Raw genomic sequence first — 21,821 nt, forward strand, 5'->3', positions numbered from 1 at the left:
TTTGCTGTAAAGGATTCAGATTCTTTCTATTTCTGCTTTGGTACCTTTTTGAGTTCTTAGTAAATAAGATTGCTGTTATTCTCCTCTCGCTGGTGAATTATTCCTTCTCTGTTTTGGTCTCATACCCATCCCTTTTACCCTTCTGACAACTTTGGTGGGTTTCTGGCATGCTATTTCCTGTTATAATTATGGACTTGTTTCTTTCAATAAGACTTTTCTTTGTGATGTACCCTCTGACAATCCTTGCTTTGTAACCATGGAAGTAATTTCTTGCGTAGAATTAGGAGTTATGTTCAGAGTTTTCATCCCATTAAAAGTTCGGATGATGCTAATCTGCATAATAATGAGTATTTCTGTAGGTCAGAAGTGCTAATTGGAAATCTTGATTTTTCTTCAACATAACTTTAATGGTTCTGACTGCTCACTCAGCTTCTCCATTTGATTGTGGATACTTAGGAGAGCTTGTTAGGTGAACAAATCCACATTTTTTCGCAAAGTGCATTAAGTAATTGTTTGCAAATTGTGGCCCATTATCAGATACTATCATGTGTTGTGAAAGCTTCTTTTAAAACTCTGATGACTGTTTCAGTTGTTGTGTACATCCATTTAACGTCAATCCATCTCGAGAAGTAATCGACTATAATTAGATAGGATCTTCCATCAAAGACAAATAAATCCATCACCAACCATTCCCATAGTCTAAAATAAAAACAAGAAATGCTGGAATCACTCAGCAGGTCTGTGGAAAGAGAAGCAGAGTTAACGTTTCGGGTCAGTGCTTTTATTCCCATAGTCTATTTGGGAATTGGGTCAATATTAGAGGTTCTCGCGGATCCTGTCTGTAAACTGCCCATGCGTTACAATTTGAAATCAGTTCTTAGATATCATTCGAGATTCTTGGCCACCACACGGATGCCTGAACCCATGCTCTACATTTAGTTATTCTCATATGACCCTGGTGTTTTTTGTCCAAGATCTGAGTGACTCTGGAATCACTGGTCTCTCGTCAAATGCCAGCAAATCATCCACTATGGTAAAGTGTCTTTTGTGCTCGAAGAAGATTTTCATCCTCTTGCCCTTGGGACTACATTGTGGCCAACTTTGCTCGCAATTTTGGTGGACATAGATGCATCCTTCATCTTGCCTCTGCGCCTGACAAATTTGTTGGACTTGCTTCTTCCCGAGTTCTCTGTCCATGGAGAAGTCCTGCAGGAACTTGCTGCATTTCTCTTTCTCATTCTGGTAGTTTTTGGGTGATGTGGCGGATTGTGCGGGTTCTGTCTCCATTGGGTGGCTCTCTAGCGGAGTCCGGACTCTCCACATTACTCACATTGGTTTTGATCTTCCAGAGTTTGCTCTGTCCCAGCTTGGTCTCCCTAGACCTGTGAACAATTTTCGGAATTCCTCTTGAAAGTGACTCCTGGATTCTTGTTGTTTAACTTCTACTTTCTATAAGATGAAGGTCAATACAAGCTCTTCTACTTAAGAGTGTGAACTGCTGATTTCTTAGGACATACAGTGTTTCTAATATCTGCTTTCCCTTGTACTGAAGCGTTCCCTGTAACTTCCTCTTTACTTTAAGTTCAACCCCTCTTGGGCCATGTACCTGAGTTTCCGTTGGTTGCAGAAAGTGTGTGGATAACCACGGCTCTCTATCTGATAAAACCGTTACACTTGCTCTGCTTTTGAGTTTGAAATTAGTGATATGTCCGTTGACATATATGTCTGCAGACCAAAATGCCTGATTTGAATCATTGAACTCGCCAAAAAAATGTTTTGCTGCAGGAGTTTGTTTAACTTCATTAACCACTCCATTCTTAAATGCTTTTCCTTTAGAATTTGAGGTAGTCGAGATTTCATTTCGGCACATTTTACGAAATGCTCTAGTTTTCTACAATAAAGACATTCTGCTCTATTTTCAGGATATTGTTTGCGCATGTGGATACTTCTGGTGTCACATCGCTGGCAGGGTTTAATGGCATCTTTTGCTGCACACCCTGCCACAACCCACTCCCTCCCCTCCCCCCCTCACCTAAATGTACCTTTTTCCTGGTGCTTTCCTGGTGCCTCTTTTACAGCCCTTTGGTGAAGGAACTGAACAGTTGCAGGAGGTTTCCTGAACCAAGGTCTTTCTTTACCTCGCCTCGCAGGATTGCTCTGTTGTTCTTTCAGACCTCCGCTTGTCTCACCAGCTGAATAGTTTTATCCAGGTTGAGGTCCTCTTTTGAATGCAAAATGTCTGATATTGAATCATCTGCAACACCCACAACAATACGATCTCTTATCAATTCTGCTTTAAGGTCTCCATACTCACATCCTTCTGCTCGTCTGTAAAGGTCATCGATAAAAGCATCGACTATCTGCCCAGTTTCTGGACCCTTTTGTTGAATCTTGCTTTTTCTAAAATCTTATTACTTCACAAGTTGAAATAAGAATCAAAAGGCAGATGCCTCATTAAGAACTAGTCTGGCAATCTAGGATCATAGGAAATAGGAGCAGGAGAAGGCCATTTGGCCCGTTGAGCCTGCTCTGCCATTTAAACAGATCATGGCTGATTATCTACCTCCACCTCATTTTTTCCCACTATCCCCATATTACTTGATGTCATTAGTATTCAGAAATCTATCGATTTCTGTCTTGAACCTACTCAATGATTGAGCTTCCACAGCCCTCTGGGGTAGAGAATTCCACAGATTCACCATCCTCTGAGTAAAGAAATTCCTCCTCATCTCAGTCTTAAATGGCCTACCCCTTATTCTGAGACTGTGTTCCTTTGTTCTAGACTTACCAAGACAGAGGAGCAATCTTATCCACATCTACCCTGTCGAGCCCTGTAAGAATTTTGTATGCTTCAATGAGATCACCTCTCATTCTTCTCAACTCTAGAGAATACAGTCCCAGTTTCTGCAATCTCTCCTCATAAGACAATTCCGCCATCCCAGGGATTAGTCTCCGTTGCACTCCCTCTATGGCAAGTATATTCTTCCTTAGATAAGGAGACCAAAACTGTACACAATACTCCAGGTGTGGTCTCACCAAGGCTTTATACAATTTAGTTTAGTTTAGAGATACAGCACTGAAACAGGCCCTTCGGCCCACCGAGTCTGTGCCGACCATCAACCACCCATTTATACTAATCCTACGCTAATTCCATATTCCTACCACATCCCCACCTGTCCCTATATTTCCCTACCACCTACCTATACTAGGGGCAATTTTTTATAATGGACAATTTACCTATCAACCTGCAGGTCTTTGGCATGTGGGAGGAAACCGGAGCACCCGGAGGAAACCCACGCAGACACAGGGAGAACTTGCAAACTCCACACAGGCAGTACCCAGAATTGAACCCGGGTCGCTGGAGCTGTGAGGCTGCGGTGCTAACCACTGCGCCACTCCTGCACTCAAATCCCCTTGTAATGAAGGCCGACATACTATTTGTCTTCTTAATGGCTTGCTGCACCTGCCTACTAGCTTTTAGTGACTCATGAACAAGGACACCCAGGTCTTTTTGGCCATCAACACTTCCCCACCCTCTCACTATTTAAGAAATACTCTGCCGTTCTGTTTTTTCTACCAAAGTGGATAACTTCACACTTATTCACGTTGTATTCCATCTGCCATGTTCTTGCCCATTCACTTAGCCTGTTCAAATCCCCTTGAAGCCTCCTTGCATCCTCCTTACAACTTACATCTCCACCTAGTTTTGTGTCATCCACAAATGTCAATTTTACAATTAGTCCCCGCATCCAAATCATTTATATAGATTGTAAATAGCTGTGGCCCAAGGACTGACCCCACCAGTAACAGCCTGCCACCATGAGAATGACCCATTTATTCCTACTGTCTGTTTTCTGTCTGTTAACCAATTCTCAACTCATTGCAGTATATTGCCCCCAATCCCATGTGCTTTAATTTTGTCTACTAACCTGTGTGGGACCTTATCAAAAGCCTTTTGAAAATCCAAATGCGCCACATCCACTGATTCTCCTTTATCTATGCTACAAGTAACATCCTCAGAAAACTCTAGCAGGTTTGTCAAACATGATTTCCCTTTCACAAATCCATGTTGACTCTGCCCAGTCGTATCATTATTTTCCAAGTGTCCAGTTATCTCACGCGTTATAATCGATTCTAACATTTTCCCTACACTGATGTCAAACTAACAGGTCTGTAGTTCTCTGTTTTCTCTCTCACTCCCTTCTTAAATAGTGGGGTTACATTTGCTTCTTTCCAGTCTGCAGGAACCCTTCCAGAATCTATAGAATTTTGAAAGATAACCACCACATCATCAGCTATAGCCCCAATAGAATATAACAGTGTATTCACTTGGTTCTCTCTCCGTTGGGCGGGCTCTTTGGCGGAGTCTGGACTCTCCACAGTGCTCAAGTCGTGATGGGGAGCTTTCCCTCTGTCCTGGCTCAGTCTCCCTAGACCGGTGAACAATTTTGGGAATTCCTTTTGAAAGTGACTCCTGGATTCTTGTTGTTTAACAACTTCTACTTTCTATAAGATGGAGGTCAATACAAGCTCTTCTACTTAAGGGTGTGAACTCCTGATTTCTTAGGACATACAGTGTTTCTAATATCTGCTTTCCCTTGTACTGAAGCGTTCCCTGTAACTTCCCCTTCAAGTTCAACCCCTCCTGGGCCATGTAACTGAATTCCCATTGGTTGCAGGACAGGCTTCAGACTGGCTGCCTAACCTAGATACAATTCTGTATCTGAGAAGCCTTTTTCTCCATAATATCCAGTTTTGAATCTGATTGGGTCCCTCTTGACTTTGGAAACTTTCTGATATTCACAATTTTTGATCCATGATGCTCTGTTATTTAGACTTTTTCAGAGTGTTTCCCTTTAAAAATCTGTTTTTTTCCAGGCTAGCTTGGAGTATCGCAGGTGCTGTTGAGTGTCCCTTGCTGGTTTTATTAGGCTGTTTTAGAGTTTTCCCCTTTGCTTGAGCACTTCACTTCGTTTATTCAGTTTGCCTTAATGGAGTTGACAAAGCTGTTTGAGAGTTCCCTGCTGATTTAATAGGCTGTTCTAGGGTTTTACCCTTTCTTTGAGAACTTCAGTTGATTTGTTTATCTTCAGGCTTGGTTGCCTTAATGGAGTCTCCCTGCTGTGTTCGGGGATTTTCTGTGCTTTTAGGCAGTCCGTGTGCTTTTTGGGGGTTTCCCGCTGTTTGCCCTTGCGTTCAGCCCGAGTGAAGGGATTTTCCCATTTTTTTTCTCTCACACGATGCCTTCAGAAAATTACTTTAAGCCCCTCAAAGACATTTAATGCAATTCCTCGACTGTCGGCACTGTAACTCACCTGATCGATGGAATTGATTTGCAAGCAACCACGCTTCCGTTCTGTAGAGCTTTGCTCAGCCTCTTCGAGAGTTGCAGTTTTTTGGTGCTTTTCTCCAGGTCAGGCCTGTTCAGCTAGTTGCTGCAAATTTTTCTTCTGGGTGTGGGATGATAAGAACTTCTGTTGTTTTTGATCCCACCGTTGATCACCATGTTATATATTGGTTTGGTACATTGCCACCTTATTTAATCTAGCCAGAGAGATTCATAGTCTGTGGTAGTTAAACATTATTCTTTATTACATAATAACTATTTACACTCCACACTACCTTGTGTGACTCCTCCAAAAGCCATGCTGCATTTGTTCGAGTCTCTGTCACGTGATCTCTTACATCATCATAGTAGGTATTCTTGACACACAATCAAGATTAACCCTTTCAGACCCTTATACTACACATGTCGCCTCACACTTTTCTGCATTGAATTTCATTTGCTGTATCTTCGTTCATTCCATCAGTCTGTCTACATCCTCTTTAAGTCTAATATTGTCTTCCTCACGTTTTACTATGCATCCAAGTTTCATGTCATCTGTAAATTTCAAAATTGTGCCATGTACTCCCAAGTCTAAGTCATTAATGTATATCAAAAACAGCAGTGGTCGTAGTACTGAACCCTGTGGAACACCATCGTATGCCTTCCTCCAGTTCAAAAAAAAGAGTATTCACCACAACTTTGTTTTCTATCCCTTAGCCAATTTTGTATCCATGCTGCTACTGTGCCCTTTATCCCATGGGCTTCAATTTTGCTAACAAGCCTAATATGTGGTACTTTATCAAATGCATGTTGAAAGTCCATACACACGACAGCAACTGCTCTGTCCTCATCCACCCTCTCCGTTACCTCATCAAAAACTCAATAATATTAATCATACTTGATTTATTAATCAATGCTTTTCCAAGAAGCTGTTAAATTTCTCTAGGATTTTTGTTTCTGAAAGCTTTTTCACCATCACTAAACTGACTGGCCTGTAATTTCCAGGTCTATCCTTCTCCCTTTTGTTAAACAGGGATGTAACATTTGCAATCCTCCAGTCCTGTGGCACCATCGCTGTATCTAAAGAGGTTTGGAAGATTGTGGCCCTGTACTTCCACAATATCTGCCCTTACTTCCCTCAGCAACTCAGGATGCGTCCCATCTGGACTGGGTGACTTATGCTCTTTAAGTGCTGCCAACCTTTCTAGTACCTTCTCTTTATTTTATCTCATTCAGTATACTGGCAACCTCCTCTTTTACCATAACTTTGACAAAGTCCTCTTCCTTGGTAAACAGTGATGCAAAGTATTCATCTAGCATCTCATTTTTGCCCCTAATCAGCCCCACCACTCCTCTGATAACCCTTTTACTGTTAATATGCCTCAAGAAGACATTTAAATTTCCTTTTATTTAATCGATTCTCTTACTTTCTCTTTGCCTCTCTTGTTTCCTCATCACTTCTGTTCTTTTTCTAGTCAGCCTGGTTCTTCCTTGTATTATCAAGCTGGCATCTGTCATACACCCACCTGCCCACTCCTTTCTGCTAGCTCAATACAAAAGTAGGAATAGACTGGATGTTATGCAGTTCCCAGCAAATAGGAAGCCTCTGGAATGCATTGCCGGCTGCTAACTCTTCAAAAGACAATTCCCCTGCTCTACAGTGGCACTTTTACATACACCTGAGAGGACAAGTAGGGCCTCAACTTACATCTCATTCGAAAGATGGCACCTCTGACAGTCCAGTACTCCCTCAGGACTGCACTGAATTGTCCACCTAGATTTCATGCTCAAGTCTCTGGAGTACGACTTGAATCCATCACCTTCTGACTCGAGGCAAGAGAGCCACGGCTGACTGGATGACCTTTATTTATCAGCTGTAAGTGTGAATAATTAGTCAGTCTTCAGTATGTGATAGTGTAGTATTTATGTTATTGGGTTAGAGGTCTGGACTAATAATCCAGAGAATGAGAATTCATACTCCACCATAGCAATTTGAGAATTTGAATTTAGTTTTTAAGAATAAAAAATTTGGAAATAAAAACCCAACTGGTTCACTAATGTCCTTAGGAAAAGGAAGCCTGTCAATCTCACCCGGTTTACAAACAACCGTCCAGTGGGATTGTTAAGGAGAAGTTAGGGATTGTGTTAGATTGAAGAAGAGGCTTACAATGTTGCCAAAGGATGTAAGCCTGAGGATTGGGATAATTTTAAAAGTCGGCAAAGGTTGATCAGGAAAATCACAGAATTGTTACAATGCAGTAGGAAGCCATTCGGCCCATCATGTCTGCACCGGCTCTCCGAATGAGCAATTAAATTGATAAAGGGAAAAAAGATAGAATGAGATTAAACTGGCAAGAAGTATAAAAACTGATTGTAAGAGCTTTTACAAGTATATAAAAAGGAAGAGATTAGCGAAAGTAAATATTGGTCCCTTCGAGGCAAAGTCTGGAGAAATTATAACGGAGAAGGAAATGGCAGGAACATTAAAATGAATACTTTGTATTCTCCCTAGAAGGCACAAGGAACATAATGAAAATTGTGGGGGACCAAGGGTCTAATGAAAGTGAGGAAATTAAAGTAATTAATATTAGTAAAGAAAATGTACCAGAGAAACTAACGGGACTAAAGGTTGACAGATCCCCTGGACCTGATGGCCTAAATCCTAGGGTTTTAAAAGAGTTAATTGCAGAGATAGTGATGCATTGGTTTTGATCTTCCAGAGTTTGCTAGATTGGAGAACAGTTCCCGTGGATTGGGAGGTAGCAAATGCAACCTCGCTGGTTAAGAAAAGAGGGCGAGAGAAAATGGGAACTATAGGCCAGTTAGCCTGACATCAGTAACAGGGGAAATGCTCGAATCTATTATTAGGACATGGTAACAGGGCACTTGGAAAATCACAATGGGGGGAATTTTATGCTGTCCCCTGTGGCGGGAGTGGCGGCAGAGAGAGCATATAATTGGGATGCTGGCCAGGGTGGGGGACCCCGCCAGCTTCCTGCCTCTGTTGAAATTAAGTCCAGAGTGGGAAGGCTGGGCAACTAATGGAAAGTGGAGTTGAGGCAGAAGTTCAGCCATGACCTTATTAAATGGTGGAGCAGGCTTGAGGGGTCCTTTGGCCTACTCCTGCTCCTATTTCTCATGCTCTTATGTTACCCAGAATCCGTGCGGCTTTGAATTTAGTTTCTCTGACCACAGACGAAAAGGTGTGTGAACAATTTGGCAGTAATGTGTGAACAGTTTCAATTTCACATCGACTTGCCAACTTAAGGCATTGGGATCCTCTATTAATAGTCCAATACAGACATGTCTAGACTGTGATTAAGATTTGTCATGGGTAGGGGTCATTTCCTGTTGTTTGTTGAAAAACCTGAATGTGTTTTTATTAGGGTACGTACTGCTCATTCAGAGGACGATATATAGGGAATGGTTAACGTGCCAGTGTAAGGAGAAATTTTAATCTGAAATGATGCCAAAGTTCGTGAGCCACCATTGCATTTTAATGTGGCTGCACTTCAAATAGAAATTAGCAACCTACTCTCTGTCTCATAAAAACACAGGCAGATCGTTCCAAAGCCAGAGCAGGAAGTTGTTCAGAAGAAAAAGGTTTCCCAGAAGAAGCAAAAGTTTATGGAAAGGGATTAGATTTTACTCATTTTGCAACAACTTCTGTACATACAATAAAACTATTAAAAACCAAAAAAAGCAGGCAACGATGGGAATCTATAGTGGGTCTGTCAGCACTTGTGAGAAAACGGTGTGGACCCTTTGATAGTAATGAAGCACAGCCAAAAGGCTGCCTGACGGACTGTGGGGTATTTGCAGAAGTTGCTTTGATTTTTAATTTTTGATTTCCACCACTTGCAGTTTTTTCCTTTGGTGCTTCTGGCCATACAGCTTGAGAAAGACGGTAAAGCAACCCACTCCTCAAACTCCAGTCACACATACTTTCCTAATGGGAAGAAGGCATTTTAGATTTTTTACATTTTCGGCCCCGTGAGGTAGGAAACAGTCTTTGGTGGCAGCATAGATGTGACAATTGTAAATCGGATGCTGTTTTAAACCCAGCCTGATTCTCTGCTCTATTGAATTCAACACAGAAGAGAAACGGGAGGGTTTTAAAACAGGCTGTCAGTTCGCCATTGCCCACCTCACTGCTCAAGTCCAGTTTGTGTCCTCGTCTGTGTGGCATATGTAGAATGAATAATGGTGATAGTTTGTGGCGTTTGGCATTAATATCCTAGGTAAGACTAGGATGGAATGTTCCATACCACCTTTCCCATTCTTACTTCTCGAGTTATTTCAGAGCACCAGTTCTCAATCCTTTCATGGGATTTTCTAAGTTTGTCATTTTTACATCGGCAAACAGATCTCACAAGATTAAGAGACGTTTTGTCAGTTGGTTTCAAGCCTGATCCTTCTGATTTACTGCCACGTGCTCCCATCAGTGATTTCACGTCATTGGTGCAGAAAAGTCTATCTATTTAACCTTTTATTAAGTTTGAGCTTGTCATCACCGAAGCCTGTCCTTTTCTCCCTCCCATCCTCGTACCTCCAAAGCCACCCACTTAGTTAACTCTCCCTCTGGCCTATTTTGCCCACTCCTTTTCCTGCAACAGACTTGGGAGGCTGAATGACCTGCTCCAATTTCTATGTAACAAGTTTGGCTGAAACAAAAACCGAACTGTTTGAAGGAGCACTATTCCACCAGAGTGAAGGCAATGAACAAGGATAACAGTGATCCAGAGCAAGAGGAATAAAATACTTATAGAAATATGATTTGGATTACAAATATGTTTAGCAAACTATCAAATTTTAATGAATTGGCAGTACATTGGTTCCCAGTCCAACAACACCTGGAAATTAAAGTTCTCATCCTTCTGTGTTCAAATTCCTCCATGGTCTTGCCCTCCGTACTTCTGGAACCTCTTCCAGCCCAATAACCCTCTGTGAACTTTGCATTCCTACAATTCTGGCTTTGGTTGCATCCTCCATTGCCTTCACCCCATCATTGGTGGCTGTGCCTTCAGTCATCTCGGCCTAAGTTCTGAAACTCACTCCCTAAAGCTCTCTACATCTCTCTTCTTTAAGATGCTCTGTGAAACCTACCCCACCATCTATCCTAATATCTCTTTATGTAGCATGGTGTCAAATTTTATCTGTGCTCCTGTGAAGCTCATTGGGACCTTTTTACTATGTTAAAGGCTTTAGATGATTGCAAGTTGTTGTTCTTGTTGAACATCTGTTTAAAATGGTGTGGTTCTTAGAAAGCACAGTTCATCTGAAAACCATTCTTCTCAGGTGCAAAGAACGTGCTTATTGGAAGAAAATTTCTGCTGCTGTCTTTGTATGTCCAAATTTCTGGCCAACATTTGTAAAATGCTCCACTGATTTGGCGCTCAAGGATTCGGGTCCTGGTATGATTTTCAGTCAAATTGTGATGACTGTAGCTAGAGTAAGCCAATTTGTTTTGAAATGTAAGATAGAATCTGGACAACTGGCTGCTTGAAATCAGATAGCTATGAATATAATTGCTGTTCTTGGCTTGACAGCATTGGACACAAACTGAGGGAAATGAATACCATGTAAATAAGCCAGAAGATAATTTGCCAGAAGATAATTTTCTGGAAGATCTTGCATCCAATGTGAATGAACTCTGTTTGCTCGGTGGGAATAGGGTGGTAGCAAGCTGAAAATTGCAGTGCTCTACTTACCACTGCACTCCCGCTTGCTGCCATTTTGCTTGGGTCCTACATGAGAGGTGGCCTCGGCTCTGCCCTGAAGCAGGAGAGAAGAGCCTCAGTTCAAGTATTTAAATCAGGGTCCTCTGATGTCACCAGGAGATGAACGCCATTTTCACTAGGGAAAAAAAGTAGCATGCAGTCCTGGGCCTGATCAGGTGGTGCGAGCATGGATATTCAACTCAAAGCACTAATTAAAGGGGCACTCACCTGCAGTTTTGCCTGGCTGGATTTGTTCACAAGTTTTCCCATTCATTTCACTGATTTTCAGTCTTCTGTCTCATTTCCTTTAGGAAACCCAAGGCTTGAGATTGGAGTCCTCTTGCCCAACTTACTGTAGTTGGAGCAAGGGGTGTGCCAGGAGCAGGAGCAAGTCAGGGGAGCTCAAGGAGATGCAGTTGGACCTCTGAGGAGCTGGCGCATGAGGAGGGCTGCTTGCAGATGCCCAGAGTCAGTTCCCTCTGGTTTACTGAGGGGCAGTGCATCAGGAGGATACGTCTCTCTAGAAAGCGTGTCACAGATGGAAAGACCTGCAACCTACTTCCCCACCTGACCACGCATTGCCTGTGGCCATCAAAGTAACTGCAGGTCCTCTCCAGCTCCCAGAAGGTAACGCCAGTGACATTCGTCGATCTGAAGTCCATGTCTGGAACAAAGAAGTCACTGTCGTCCTCTTTGCCAAGGCCAATGGCTTTATTACATTCTCCATGGACACCAGCTAGAAAGGCTTGCAGCAACATGAATAGAAAAGCCTACCAATGAATGTTCAGATAATGCGTGAAGCAACTTCGAAAGAGTGGGCACTCCAAGATGGAGAATCAAAGTGCGAGCAGGATGAGAAATAGTCATGTACAAGAAAGTGGCTCCAGTGTGGCACATGAAGGCAGTTAGCAGAGGTGTGCAATGCTTGGTGGCCGTTCCCAAATGCTGTTTGTGCCTGTTGAGAGGGTAGCAAGAACAGATGAATGAATGTGTGAAAGGAATGAGAAGAGATGGTGCAATGGCCCTCTTGTAATTGGTATAGAAGCATGTGGAACAGGGGAGGAAGAGCTGTGGCCAGAATCAATGTGGAGAAATAGAGGAAGACATTGTTCTCTCCCTTGCTGTTTGGGTCAGGTTGTCGAAGTAATTCCGGCATTGAGCCAAAATGCTGGGAGGTGATGGTGAAAGAGTTTACATTGTCCACCACCTCCCTCCAGGCCTTGCTGCAGCACCAGCTGTGGCTCTTTCCTGCCATCTGAAGAGAACAGGACCAGCCTGTGGGTCCTCACCAGCTCTGCAAGCCCTGTCACCACCATCGCAGGGAATTGAGGTCCTCTTGCTTACGATATGTTGCCCTTGAACAATTTCCCAGTGGCAATGCAAATGGCAATGATGCAGTCTGTTAGTGGGTGCTGGACCCACTGGAAAGTCCGCCTCCCCCAGTTCCACCGGGTGCCCCATCACCACTGGAAAGGAGGGTCTTAAAAGGAGCACAGAGGCAGAGAGGTTCCAGGAGAGAGATCAAGAGAATGGGTCTTAGACCACGAAGGAATGGCCGGCAAGCTAAACTGCTCTCCCCGCAAACAGACCCCAACACAACAACATGGTCCCTCAAAGTTCACTCTCATTTCTTCCACTAGGGGAGCAAAGAAACTCAGGCTACAGTCTGAACTAATTTGAACAGAAAACCTTGAGAACATTGCTTGAAGATACTTTAATCTATTGAGCTCAGTCAAGGACATTTTGTAGCTAAAGTGAATCGCAATCTGCTTTTATCAAACACATGAAAAGAAAGTTGCACATTTTTACCCAAAAGTAGACCTTTTTAAAATTATGATTGAAATATTTCCAGTATCTTTGACATTCGCCCTATTTAGATTTCAGCCTGGGCTCTGACTCAGTGGATAGCACTCTGACTTCTGAGTCAGAAGGTTGTGGGTTCAAGTCCCACTCAGACCTTGGCTGACACCTTGAGGGAGTGCTGCACTGTCAGAAGTGCTGTCTTTTGGATAAAGCATTAAACCAAGGACATGTCTGTCCTCTCAGGTAGATATAAAGGATCCCATGGGACTTTTCGAAGAAGAGTGGCGGGGCAATTTGAAATATCTGGAAATTTTAAAAAAAATCAATGAAAGTGGCCATGAAGAGTGGTGAAAACCCAACTGGTTCACTAATGTCCTTTCGGGAAGAAAATCTGCTGTCCTTACCCGGTCCGGCCGATATGTGACTCCAGTGCCACACCAACTGCCTTCTGAATCTGTTGTGTCAAGCTGCTGCACTACCACCTTCTCAAGGACAAGCAAGAAATGCCCACTTTGCCAACAACATCCACATCCCCAAAGTTAATTAAATGGAAAGAATCAACTGCACGAAGCTAAGCTGGTTTAGTGCACCATCTAGAGGCCAGTTACAGAACAATATAGATAGAGGTCATTTTCCCATAGAGAGTAAATACTGCGTGCTCGACAGAAATTGATGAAGGAATATCTTTGTTAGAAAAACGGGGAATTTGAATAATCTTTTTAAAGCTTTGGGGTGTGATACCCTCGGTAACTTTCTCATGTTTGAGTTCCCATAAGCTGGGGTATATTCTTCCATACATTTAATCTGCTCATTCTAACTGCTTCTGGTGTGGTATTTTTCTAATCCAAGAATTAACCCTTTGTTTTTAAACGAGTTCACAAAAACAGTGTTAAAAAATACCATGCACAGGAATTTAGTAGAAGTGCATTGGTTGGAAAATAAACCTCTTTGGGCCTGCTGTATTGATACTGGGATTTAGGAAGTTGTAAACAGTGGGGCTGTCCTGTGGTTTGAACTAGTTGTAAACTTTGTTTGGCTGACACTATTTTCCCAGGGTGTGTTAGACAGAAGGCGTGGTTTATGAGATAGGGCAGGAAACTGGAGTTGAGGGAGAAGATCAGCCATGATCTTATTGGTTGACAGAGCAGGCTTGAGGGGCTGTCTGGCCTACTCCTGCACTGATTTCATATGCTCTTTACATTAAACTTTTTGGGCAAGGCTGTGTTTAAAAATAATAAGCCTTAAGCTCTGGAATTCCCTCTATAGCCCTCTCTGCCTCTCTACACCTCTCTCCTTCTTTAAAACACTCCTTAAAATTGACCTCTCTGGCCAAGCTTTTGGCCACCTGTTTTAGTGTCTGCTCCTTTGGCCTGAGTTTTCAATCTTTGTTTTGATTTTGCTCCCGTGAAGCATCTTGGACCCTATATAAATGCAAGTTGTTGTTGTGTTGTGTTAGTTTACTGGAAAAAAATAGCATAAGCACGTCTTTTCAAACCTTTGTCTATTTTCTGTTTGAGCAAGAGAAACTGCATTTCCTCAAGTGTCTTAAAAAGCTGTATTTGTTGGAGGGGCTATCAGTAAGCATTTTGCTGTATGTTGGAAAACCTCAGCACAAATTCCATCTGTTTCCATTTTAAAAACATATGGTGAACATTTTTCCGTAATCTATTGGAGCAGATTCCCTACTCATTTGTAGAACCATTCGGATTTCCATCCCAGTGTATTGTCGGTGCTCTCTTCCATTTACCTGGCATCAGAAGATTTCCGGCCAGATGAAGACATCAGCTCACTCCACTGTTTAATGTGATGCCTTATTGCTCCCCATTTTCTTTATCCCTCAAGTATCTTGAAGATTAGGTGACTCATGAATCGAGAGGCCTGCCGGTCGGCCAGCACTGTTCATTGCTGGATCCACCTGGCTCCTTCATGGGAAAGTGTAGTTGAGACTGGAAATGCTGAATAATCCTTTCAATGATTTTGACTTGTGGCTACATGAAAAATCATCTGTGAAGATTTTATTGCATTGTAAAATAAAACAGTTCAGCGAAGATGAGGAATGTTGATGCTGCGAAATGGAAAACTTTTCAACTGTCATAGAACATAGAACAGTACAGGCCCTTCGGCCCACAATGTTGTGCCGACCCTTTAACCTGCTCTAAGATCAAACTACCTACATACCCTTCATTCGACTATCATCCATGTACCTATCCAAGAGTCGCTTAAATGTCCCTAATGTATCTGCTTCTACTACCACCGCTGGCAGTGCATTCCACGCACCCACCACTCTCTGTGTAAAGAACCTACCTCTGACATCTCCCCAAAACCTTCCTCCAATCACCTTAAAATTATGCCCCCTGGTGATAGCCCTTTCCACCCTGGGAAAAAGTCTCTGGCTATCCACTCTATCTATGCCTCTCATCATCTTGTACACCTCTATCAAGTCACCTCTCATCCTTCTTCGCTCCAATGAGAAAAGCCCTAGCTCCCTCAACCTTTCTTCATAAGACATGCCCTCCAGTCTAGGCAGCATCCAGGTAAATCTCCTCTGCACCCTCTCTAAAGCTTCCACATCCTTCCTATAATGAGGCGACCAGAACTGAACACAATATTCCAAGTGTGGTCTAACCAGAGCTTTATAGAGCTGCAGCATAACCTCGCGGCTCTTAAACTCAATCCGCCTGTTAATGAAAGCCAACACCCCATACACCTTCTTAACAACCCTATCAACTTAGGTGGAAACTTTGAGGGATCTATGGACGTGGACCCCAAGATCCCTCTGTTCCTCCACACTGCCAAAAATCCTGTCTTTAAGCCTGTATTCTGCATTCAAATTCGACCTTCCAAAATGAATCACTTCACACTTTTCCAGGTTGAACTCCGTCTGCCACTTCTCAGCCCAGCTCTGCATCCTGTCAATGTCCCGTTGCAACCCACAACAGCCTTCCACACTATCCACAACTCCAGCAACCTTTGTGTCATCGGCAAACTTACTAACCCAGCCTTCCACTTCCTCATCCAAGTCATTTATAAAAATCACAAAGAGCAGAGTCCCAGAACAGATCCTTGTGGAACACCACTGGTCACCGAGCTCCAGGCTGAATACTTTCCATCTACTACCACCCTCTGTCTTCTAGGGGCCAGCCAATTCTGTATCCAGACAGCCAAATTTCCCTGTATCCCATGCCTCCTTACTTTCTGAATGAGCCTACCATGGGGAACCTTATCAAACGCCTTGCTAAAATCCATATACACCACATCCACTGCTCTTCCTTCATCAATGTGTTTTGTCACATCTTCAAAGAATTCAATAAGGCTTGTGAGGCATGACCTGCCCCTCACAAAGCCATGCTGACTATCTTTAATCTAACTATGCTTTTCCAAATAATCATAAATCCTGTCTTCAGTGCGAGTAATGGTGTAGGCCTACGTTATAGCACGGAGTCCAGAGGCGAATCTCAAACTTATCAATGGGACCTAAATTTGGTGGCATCCAAGAGACGCCTGAAAGGACTAGTGCAATGAACCCCTTTGCCTGTAGCGGCCCTCGGATCGTCCAAAGTTATACCTTATTGAAATAAATGAGCTGTGGGAGTGATCATACACAATGCATCTCATGGGTCCAGGCTCTTTGACTTTCAGACGGTTTAACTGCAAGCTGCCCACAGGCAACAGTGATCAAGTTTACTAATAAGGAGGCTTAAAGAGAAATGTAACTCCAGCTGGCTCCACATTAAGGCAAGCTAAAAGTAAAAGTTAGATACTGCCTACTAAGTATACAGTTACACTGCTGACCACATTGCATGCAGTTACAATAATGTGTACAGACTATACTATTATAATAGCCTGCAGAGTGTACAACAACAATATCTTTAATTTATGTAGTGCCTTGAATGTAAATTATCTCAAAGCACTCCCAAAGGGACATTGTCAAACACAACTGTTAGAATATTGTTACAGTACTGTGAAGTCGTGTAAAATATACTCTGTAGACCATGTAGTATCAGCATAAATTATTTTGTTTTAACAGATTTTGAGGTGCCGTTTCTTTAGCATTGAAATCTCTTCTTCCTTGTTGAATTTTTTTGCCTCCTTCTTGACAGGATCTGGTATGGCAACAGGAGATGAGATGAATGGCTCAGGGAATTTAATGGACTTCCTGGATGAATCAGTCCCAGAAGTTGGAATGTATGAAGACTTTCACACTATTGACTGGTTAAGGGAAAAGTCCCGTGATACCGACAGACATAGAAAGGTATGTTTTCTTTAATTTAGAAATTCATGGCAAGGCTGGCATTAAATGCCCATCTCTAATTGCCCTTAAGGCAGTGTTGATCTGATTTCTTGAACCGCTGCAGTCTGTATGGTAAAGACACTCTCACAGTGCTTTAGGAAGGGCATTCCAGGATTTTAATCCAGCAACAATTGGACAAATAAGCTCTATTTAAGAAAAAAACAAGAGTTCATATTCCAGTGCCCATTTTCTCCAGAAACTGAAGCTCAACAAGCACATCTGACAGAAGAGCCTTCCTGTCGCGCTAGAATGATGAGGCACATCCCACTTTATACACCATAAAGGTTGAGAATGTGGAGGGATAGATGAACATGGATCCAGTGAGTGTTGCAATATATCCAGTGTGAGGTGAGGGTGACTGCCCTTAATATTAAGGTGGCATCGTGGAGCCCGAGTAAAATACAAGTCAATGGGAATCAGGGGGAAAAATCTCTACTGGTTGGAATTATATCTAGCACAAAGGAAGGTGGTTGTGGTTCTTGCATCCAATCACCTCAGCCCCAGGACATCACTGCAGGAGTTTCTCAGGGTAGTGTCCTAGGTCCAACCATCTTCAGCAATGACCCCCTCTCCAACATAAGGTCAGAAGTGGGGATGTTTGCTGATGCATGCACATCTTCTGTACCATTTGTAACTCCTCAGATACTGAAGCAGTCCGTGCCCACATGCGCCAAGACCTGGCCAACATTCAGACTTGGGCTGATAAGTGGCAAGTAACACTCACACCATGCCAATGATCATTCCCAACAGGAAAAAATCTAACCATCTCCCCTTGACATTCATTGGCATTGCCATCACTGAATCCCCCACCATCAACATCCTGGGTGGGGGGGGGGGGGGGGGGGGTTACCATTGACCAAAAACTCTCCCAATTGGAAGAGCCATATAAATAATGTGGCTACAAGAGCAGGTCAGAGGCTGGGAATTCTGCAGTAAATAACTCATCTCCTGACTCCCGAAAGCCTTTCCACCATCTGCAAGTCACAAGTCAGGAGTGTGATGGAATACTCTCTACTTGTCTGGATGGGTGCAACTCCAACAACAGTCCAGAAGTTCAACACCATCCAGGACAAAGCAGCCTGCTGAGTCGACACACCGCCCACCACCTTAAACATTCACTCCTTCCACCACCGACGCATAGTGGCAGCAATAATTTGCTAAGGCTCCTTCAACAGCACCTTCCAGACCTCTGACCTCTACCACCTAGAAGGTCAAGGGAAGCAGACACATGGGAACACCACCACCTGCAAGTTCCCCTCCAAGTCACACGCCATCCTGATTTGGAACTATATCGCCATTCCTTCACTGTCGCTGGGTCAAAATCCTGAAACTCCCTCTCCAACAGCACTGTGGGTGTACCTACACCAGATGGACTGCAGCAGTTCAAGAAGGCAGCTCACCACTTGAGGGCAATTAGGGATGGGCAATAAATGCTGGCCTAGCCAGCGATGCCCATGTCCCATGAAGGAATTAAAAAAAGGCTTGTCATCAAAGCTGTCAGCAGAGGCTTTAATCATGGTAGGCGCCACTTTTGTGTTCATGCTGACCACTTGCTCCATGTTGGACAGAATACTCTCCATGTTCTTTCGAAGCCCCATGATAAATTAGAGCAGGGCTCTTCCATGCTCTGAGCCATAGTGCACAAGCTTGCTGACATGGTCAATGAACGTTCTGCGGCATTACAGCCGTGTCCTGTGAGCAAAGCACCTGGCATTGATCTCCTCAGCCATCTCTTCCCATTCACAATGGAAATGATGTCTGGAGAGTTTTCTGCACCCCAGAGAGAGCAGATTCTACCTTCTCCAGTCTGCTGCCTGTGCCAGAACCTCCAAAGTGGCATCGGAGAAGAACCATTTCTTCCCCCAAAAATATACTTTATTCATAAAAATCTGTAAAAAATGCATTACAAACCAGTTCAAAACAGCACCAAATTACATTCCAAAAAGTGCAAAGGAAATCAGTTTTCTTCGATACAGGAGTGAGTTGCCTCACAACCCTTCCATTCCATTTTACATGCCGTGTACATTTTACAGCAAACCCTTATTTGTTGTATACAGCCCGAGGGGTTTCCCATGGATCCAACCTCTCAGTTCACTTTGGTGGGAGGACCTTACACAGTGGTCTTTCCCCATTGAGCCTTTGCAGCGGCTGCCCCAAGCTTTAGTGCGTCCCTCAGCACGTAGTCCTGGACCTTGGAATGTGCCAGTCTGCAACACTCGGTCATGGTCAACTCTTTGCGCTGGAAGACCAGCAAGTTTCGGGCAGACCAAAGAGCGTCCTTCACTGAATTGATAGTCCTCCAGCAGCAGCTGATGTTTAGCTCTGTGTGCGTCCCTGGGAACAGCCTGTAGAGCACAGACTCCTGTGTTACAGAGCTGCTTCGGATGAACTTCGACAGAAACCACTGCATCTCTTTCCACACCTGCTTTGCAAAGACACATTCCAGGAGGAGGTGGGCAACTGTCTCTCCCCACCGCAGCCACCTCGAGGGCAGCGTGTGGAGGGGTCAAGATTTTGGGCGTGCAGGAAGGATCTGACAGGGAGGGCCCTTCTCACCAGCAGCCAAGCTACGTTTTGGTGCTTGTTTGAAAGTTCTGGTGATGAGGCATTCTGCCAAATGACTTTAGCAGTCTGCTCGGGGAACCATCCAACAGGATCCACCATCTCCTTTTCCCGTAGGGCCTTAAGGACATTCCGTGCAGACCACTGCCTGATGGATTGGTGGTCAAAGGTGTTTTCCCGCAGAAACTTTCCCACGAAGGATAGGTGGTACGGCACGGTCCAACTGGATGGAGCGTTCCGCGGCAATGTGACCAGACCCATCCTTCGTAACACCGGGGACAGATAGAACCTCAGCACGTAGTGACACTTGGAGTTTGCGTACTGGGGATCTACACACAGCTTGATACAGCCGCACATGAAAGTGGTCATCCAGGATGAGGGCGACGTTGGGCACGTTTTTCCCACCCTTATCTAAAGGTTTGAACATCGTGTCCCTCCGGACCCGGTCCATTTTAAATCTCCAGATAAAGCAGAAAATGGCTCGGGTGACTGCCACAGCGCAGGAATAGGGTATGGGCCAGACCTGCGCCACGTACAGCAACGATGTGAGCGCCTCGCACCTGATGACCAGGTTCTTACCCACAATGGAGAGAGATCGCTGCTCCCACATGCTCAGTTTATGGTGTACACTGGCTACTCGTTCCTTCCAGCTTTTGGCACATGCCCCAGCCCTTCCGAACCATATCCCCAACACCTTCAGGTAGTCTGAGCTGACGGTGAAGGGGATAAAGGATCGATTGGCCCAGTTCCCAAAGAACATGGCCTCACTCTTGCCGTGGTTGACTTTGGCGCCCGTGGCCAGTTTGAACTGGTCGCAGATGCTCATCAGTCTGCGAATGGACAGCAGATCTGAGCAGAAAACGGCAACGTCATCCATGTACAGGGAGGCTTTGACCTGAGTGCCTCCGCTGCCTGGGATTGTCACCCCTGTTATGCCCGCATCCTTCCTAATGGACTCAGCAAAAGGTTCGATACAGCAAACAAACAAGACTGGGGAGAGAGGACAGCCCTGTCTGACTCCAGATTGAATCGGGAAACTTTCTGATTCCCACCCATTGATTGAGACTGCGCTACTGATGTTTGTGTAGAGCAGTTTGATCCAATTGCAGATTCCATCCCCAAACCCATTTTGGAAAGCAAGTCCATCATGTAGGTGTGCGATATCCTGTCAAAAGCCTTCTCCTGGTCCAGGCTGATGAGGCAGGTGTCCACCCTCCTGTCCCGTACGTAGGCGATCGTATCCCTGAGTAGCGCGAGACTATCAGAGATCTTCCTGCTGGGTACAGTGCAGGTCTGGTCAGGGTGAATCACCAATTCCAGAGCATCGGAGAAGAACCTGGGGACCAGAACTATAGGTCTTACAGCCATTTCTGTGTTCGCAGCTGCCCCTACTGTCTGCAGCTAGAGACCCCTTCCCCTTTAAGTGGTGCTGGCTGCTTTCTTTGAAATGCTCTGAAAGGACTAACTGGAGATTGCACAGGGATCAAAGTTTTGGAAGTGCTAAACCCTCTTCCAAGGCCAACTCAGCTTTAAATAAGTGAGGTGAAGTATTTGTACAGTATTTAAATAGAATCAGATGTAGTCCAACTGTTCCCTGATTGAAATGCAACACAAATATATTAAAACAATTGCAATGCTACATTTAGGTCTTTCACACACACCGTATGTTCAACTGACGGACATGACCAAAGCCCAGGCAACTTATAATTTGTATCTTCATATTTGTCAAATTTTGTGCACCTACAGTTTTGCAAAGGGGCTGTTTTTAGTGCTGTTAACTCATTGGTGAGTGAATCCAAAATCAGATCTGATAGTAACAGTAACTCGAAATGCCCATAGACTTGAGGGGAATATGGATATGTGGGCTTGAGCCTCCATGGTACTTAGCTTTACAGCTCTAAGGCTCCTTAAACAGCACCTTCCAAACCCGTGCCCTCTACCAACTAGAAGGACAAGGGCAGCAGATGCATGGGAACACCAACACCTGCAAGTTCCCCTCCAAGTCACACACCATCCTGACTTGGAACTATATCGCCGTTCCTTCACTGTCGCTGGGTCAAAATCCTGGAACTCCCTTCCTAACAGCACTGTGGATATACCTACCCCACATGGACTGCAG

General features: G+C 44.1%; 1 protein-coding gene across 1 annotated transcript in view; it reads left to right on the plus strand.

The window, feature by feature from the left end:
• Positions 1-21,821, plus strand: part of LOC137374102 (H(+)/Cl(-) exchange transporter 4) — a 97,064-nt gene that overhangs the window by 31,708 nt on the left and 43,535 nt on the right. Inside the window, exon 2 of the mRNA XM_068039859.1 lies at positions 16,950-17,101. Coding sequence (XP_067895960.1) covers positions 16,958-17,101 — 144 coding nt within the window. The 5' untranslated portion in view covers positions 16,950-16,957. The remainder of the gene's footprint in view (positions 1-16,949; positions 17,102-21,821) is intronic.

The sequence above is a fragment of the Heterodontus francisci genome, chromosome 10 (genome assembly GCF_036365525.1).
Source record: "Heterodontus francisci isolate sHetFra1 chromosome 10, sHetFra1.hap1, whole genome shotgun sequence".
Taxonomy (NCBI): domain Eukaryota; kingdom Metazoa; phylum Chordata; class Chondrichthyes; order Heterodontiformes; family Heterodontidae; genus Heterodontus; species Heterodontus francisci.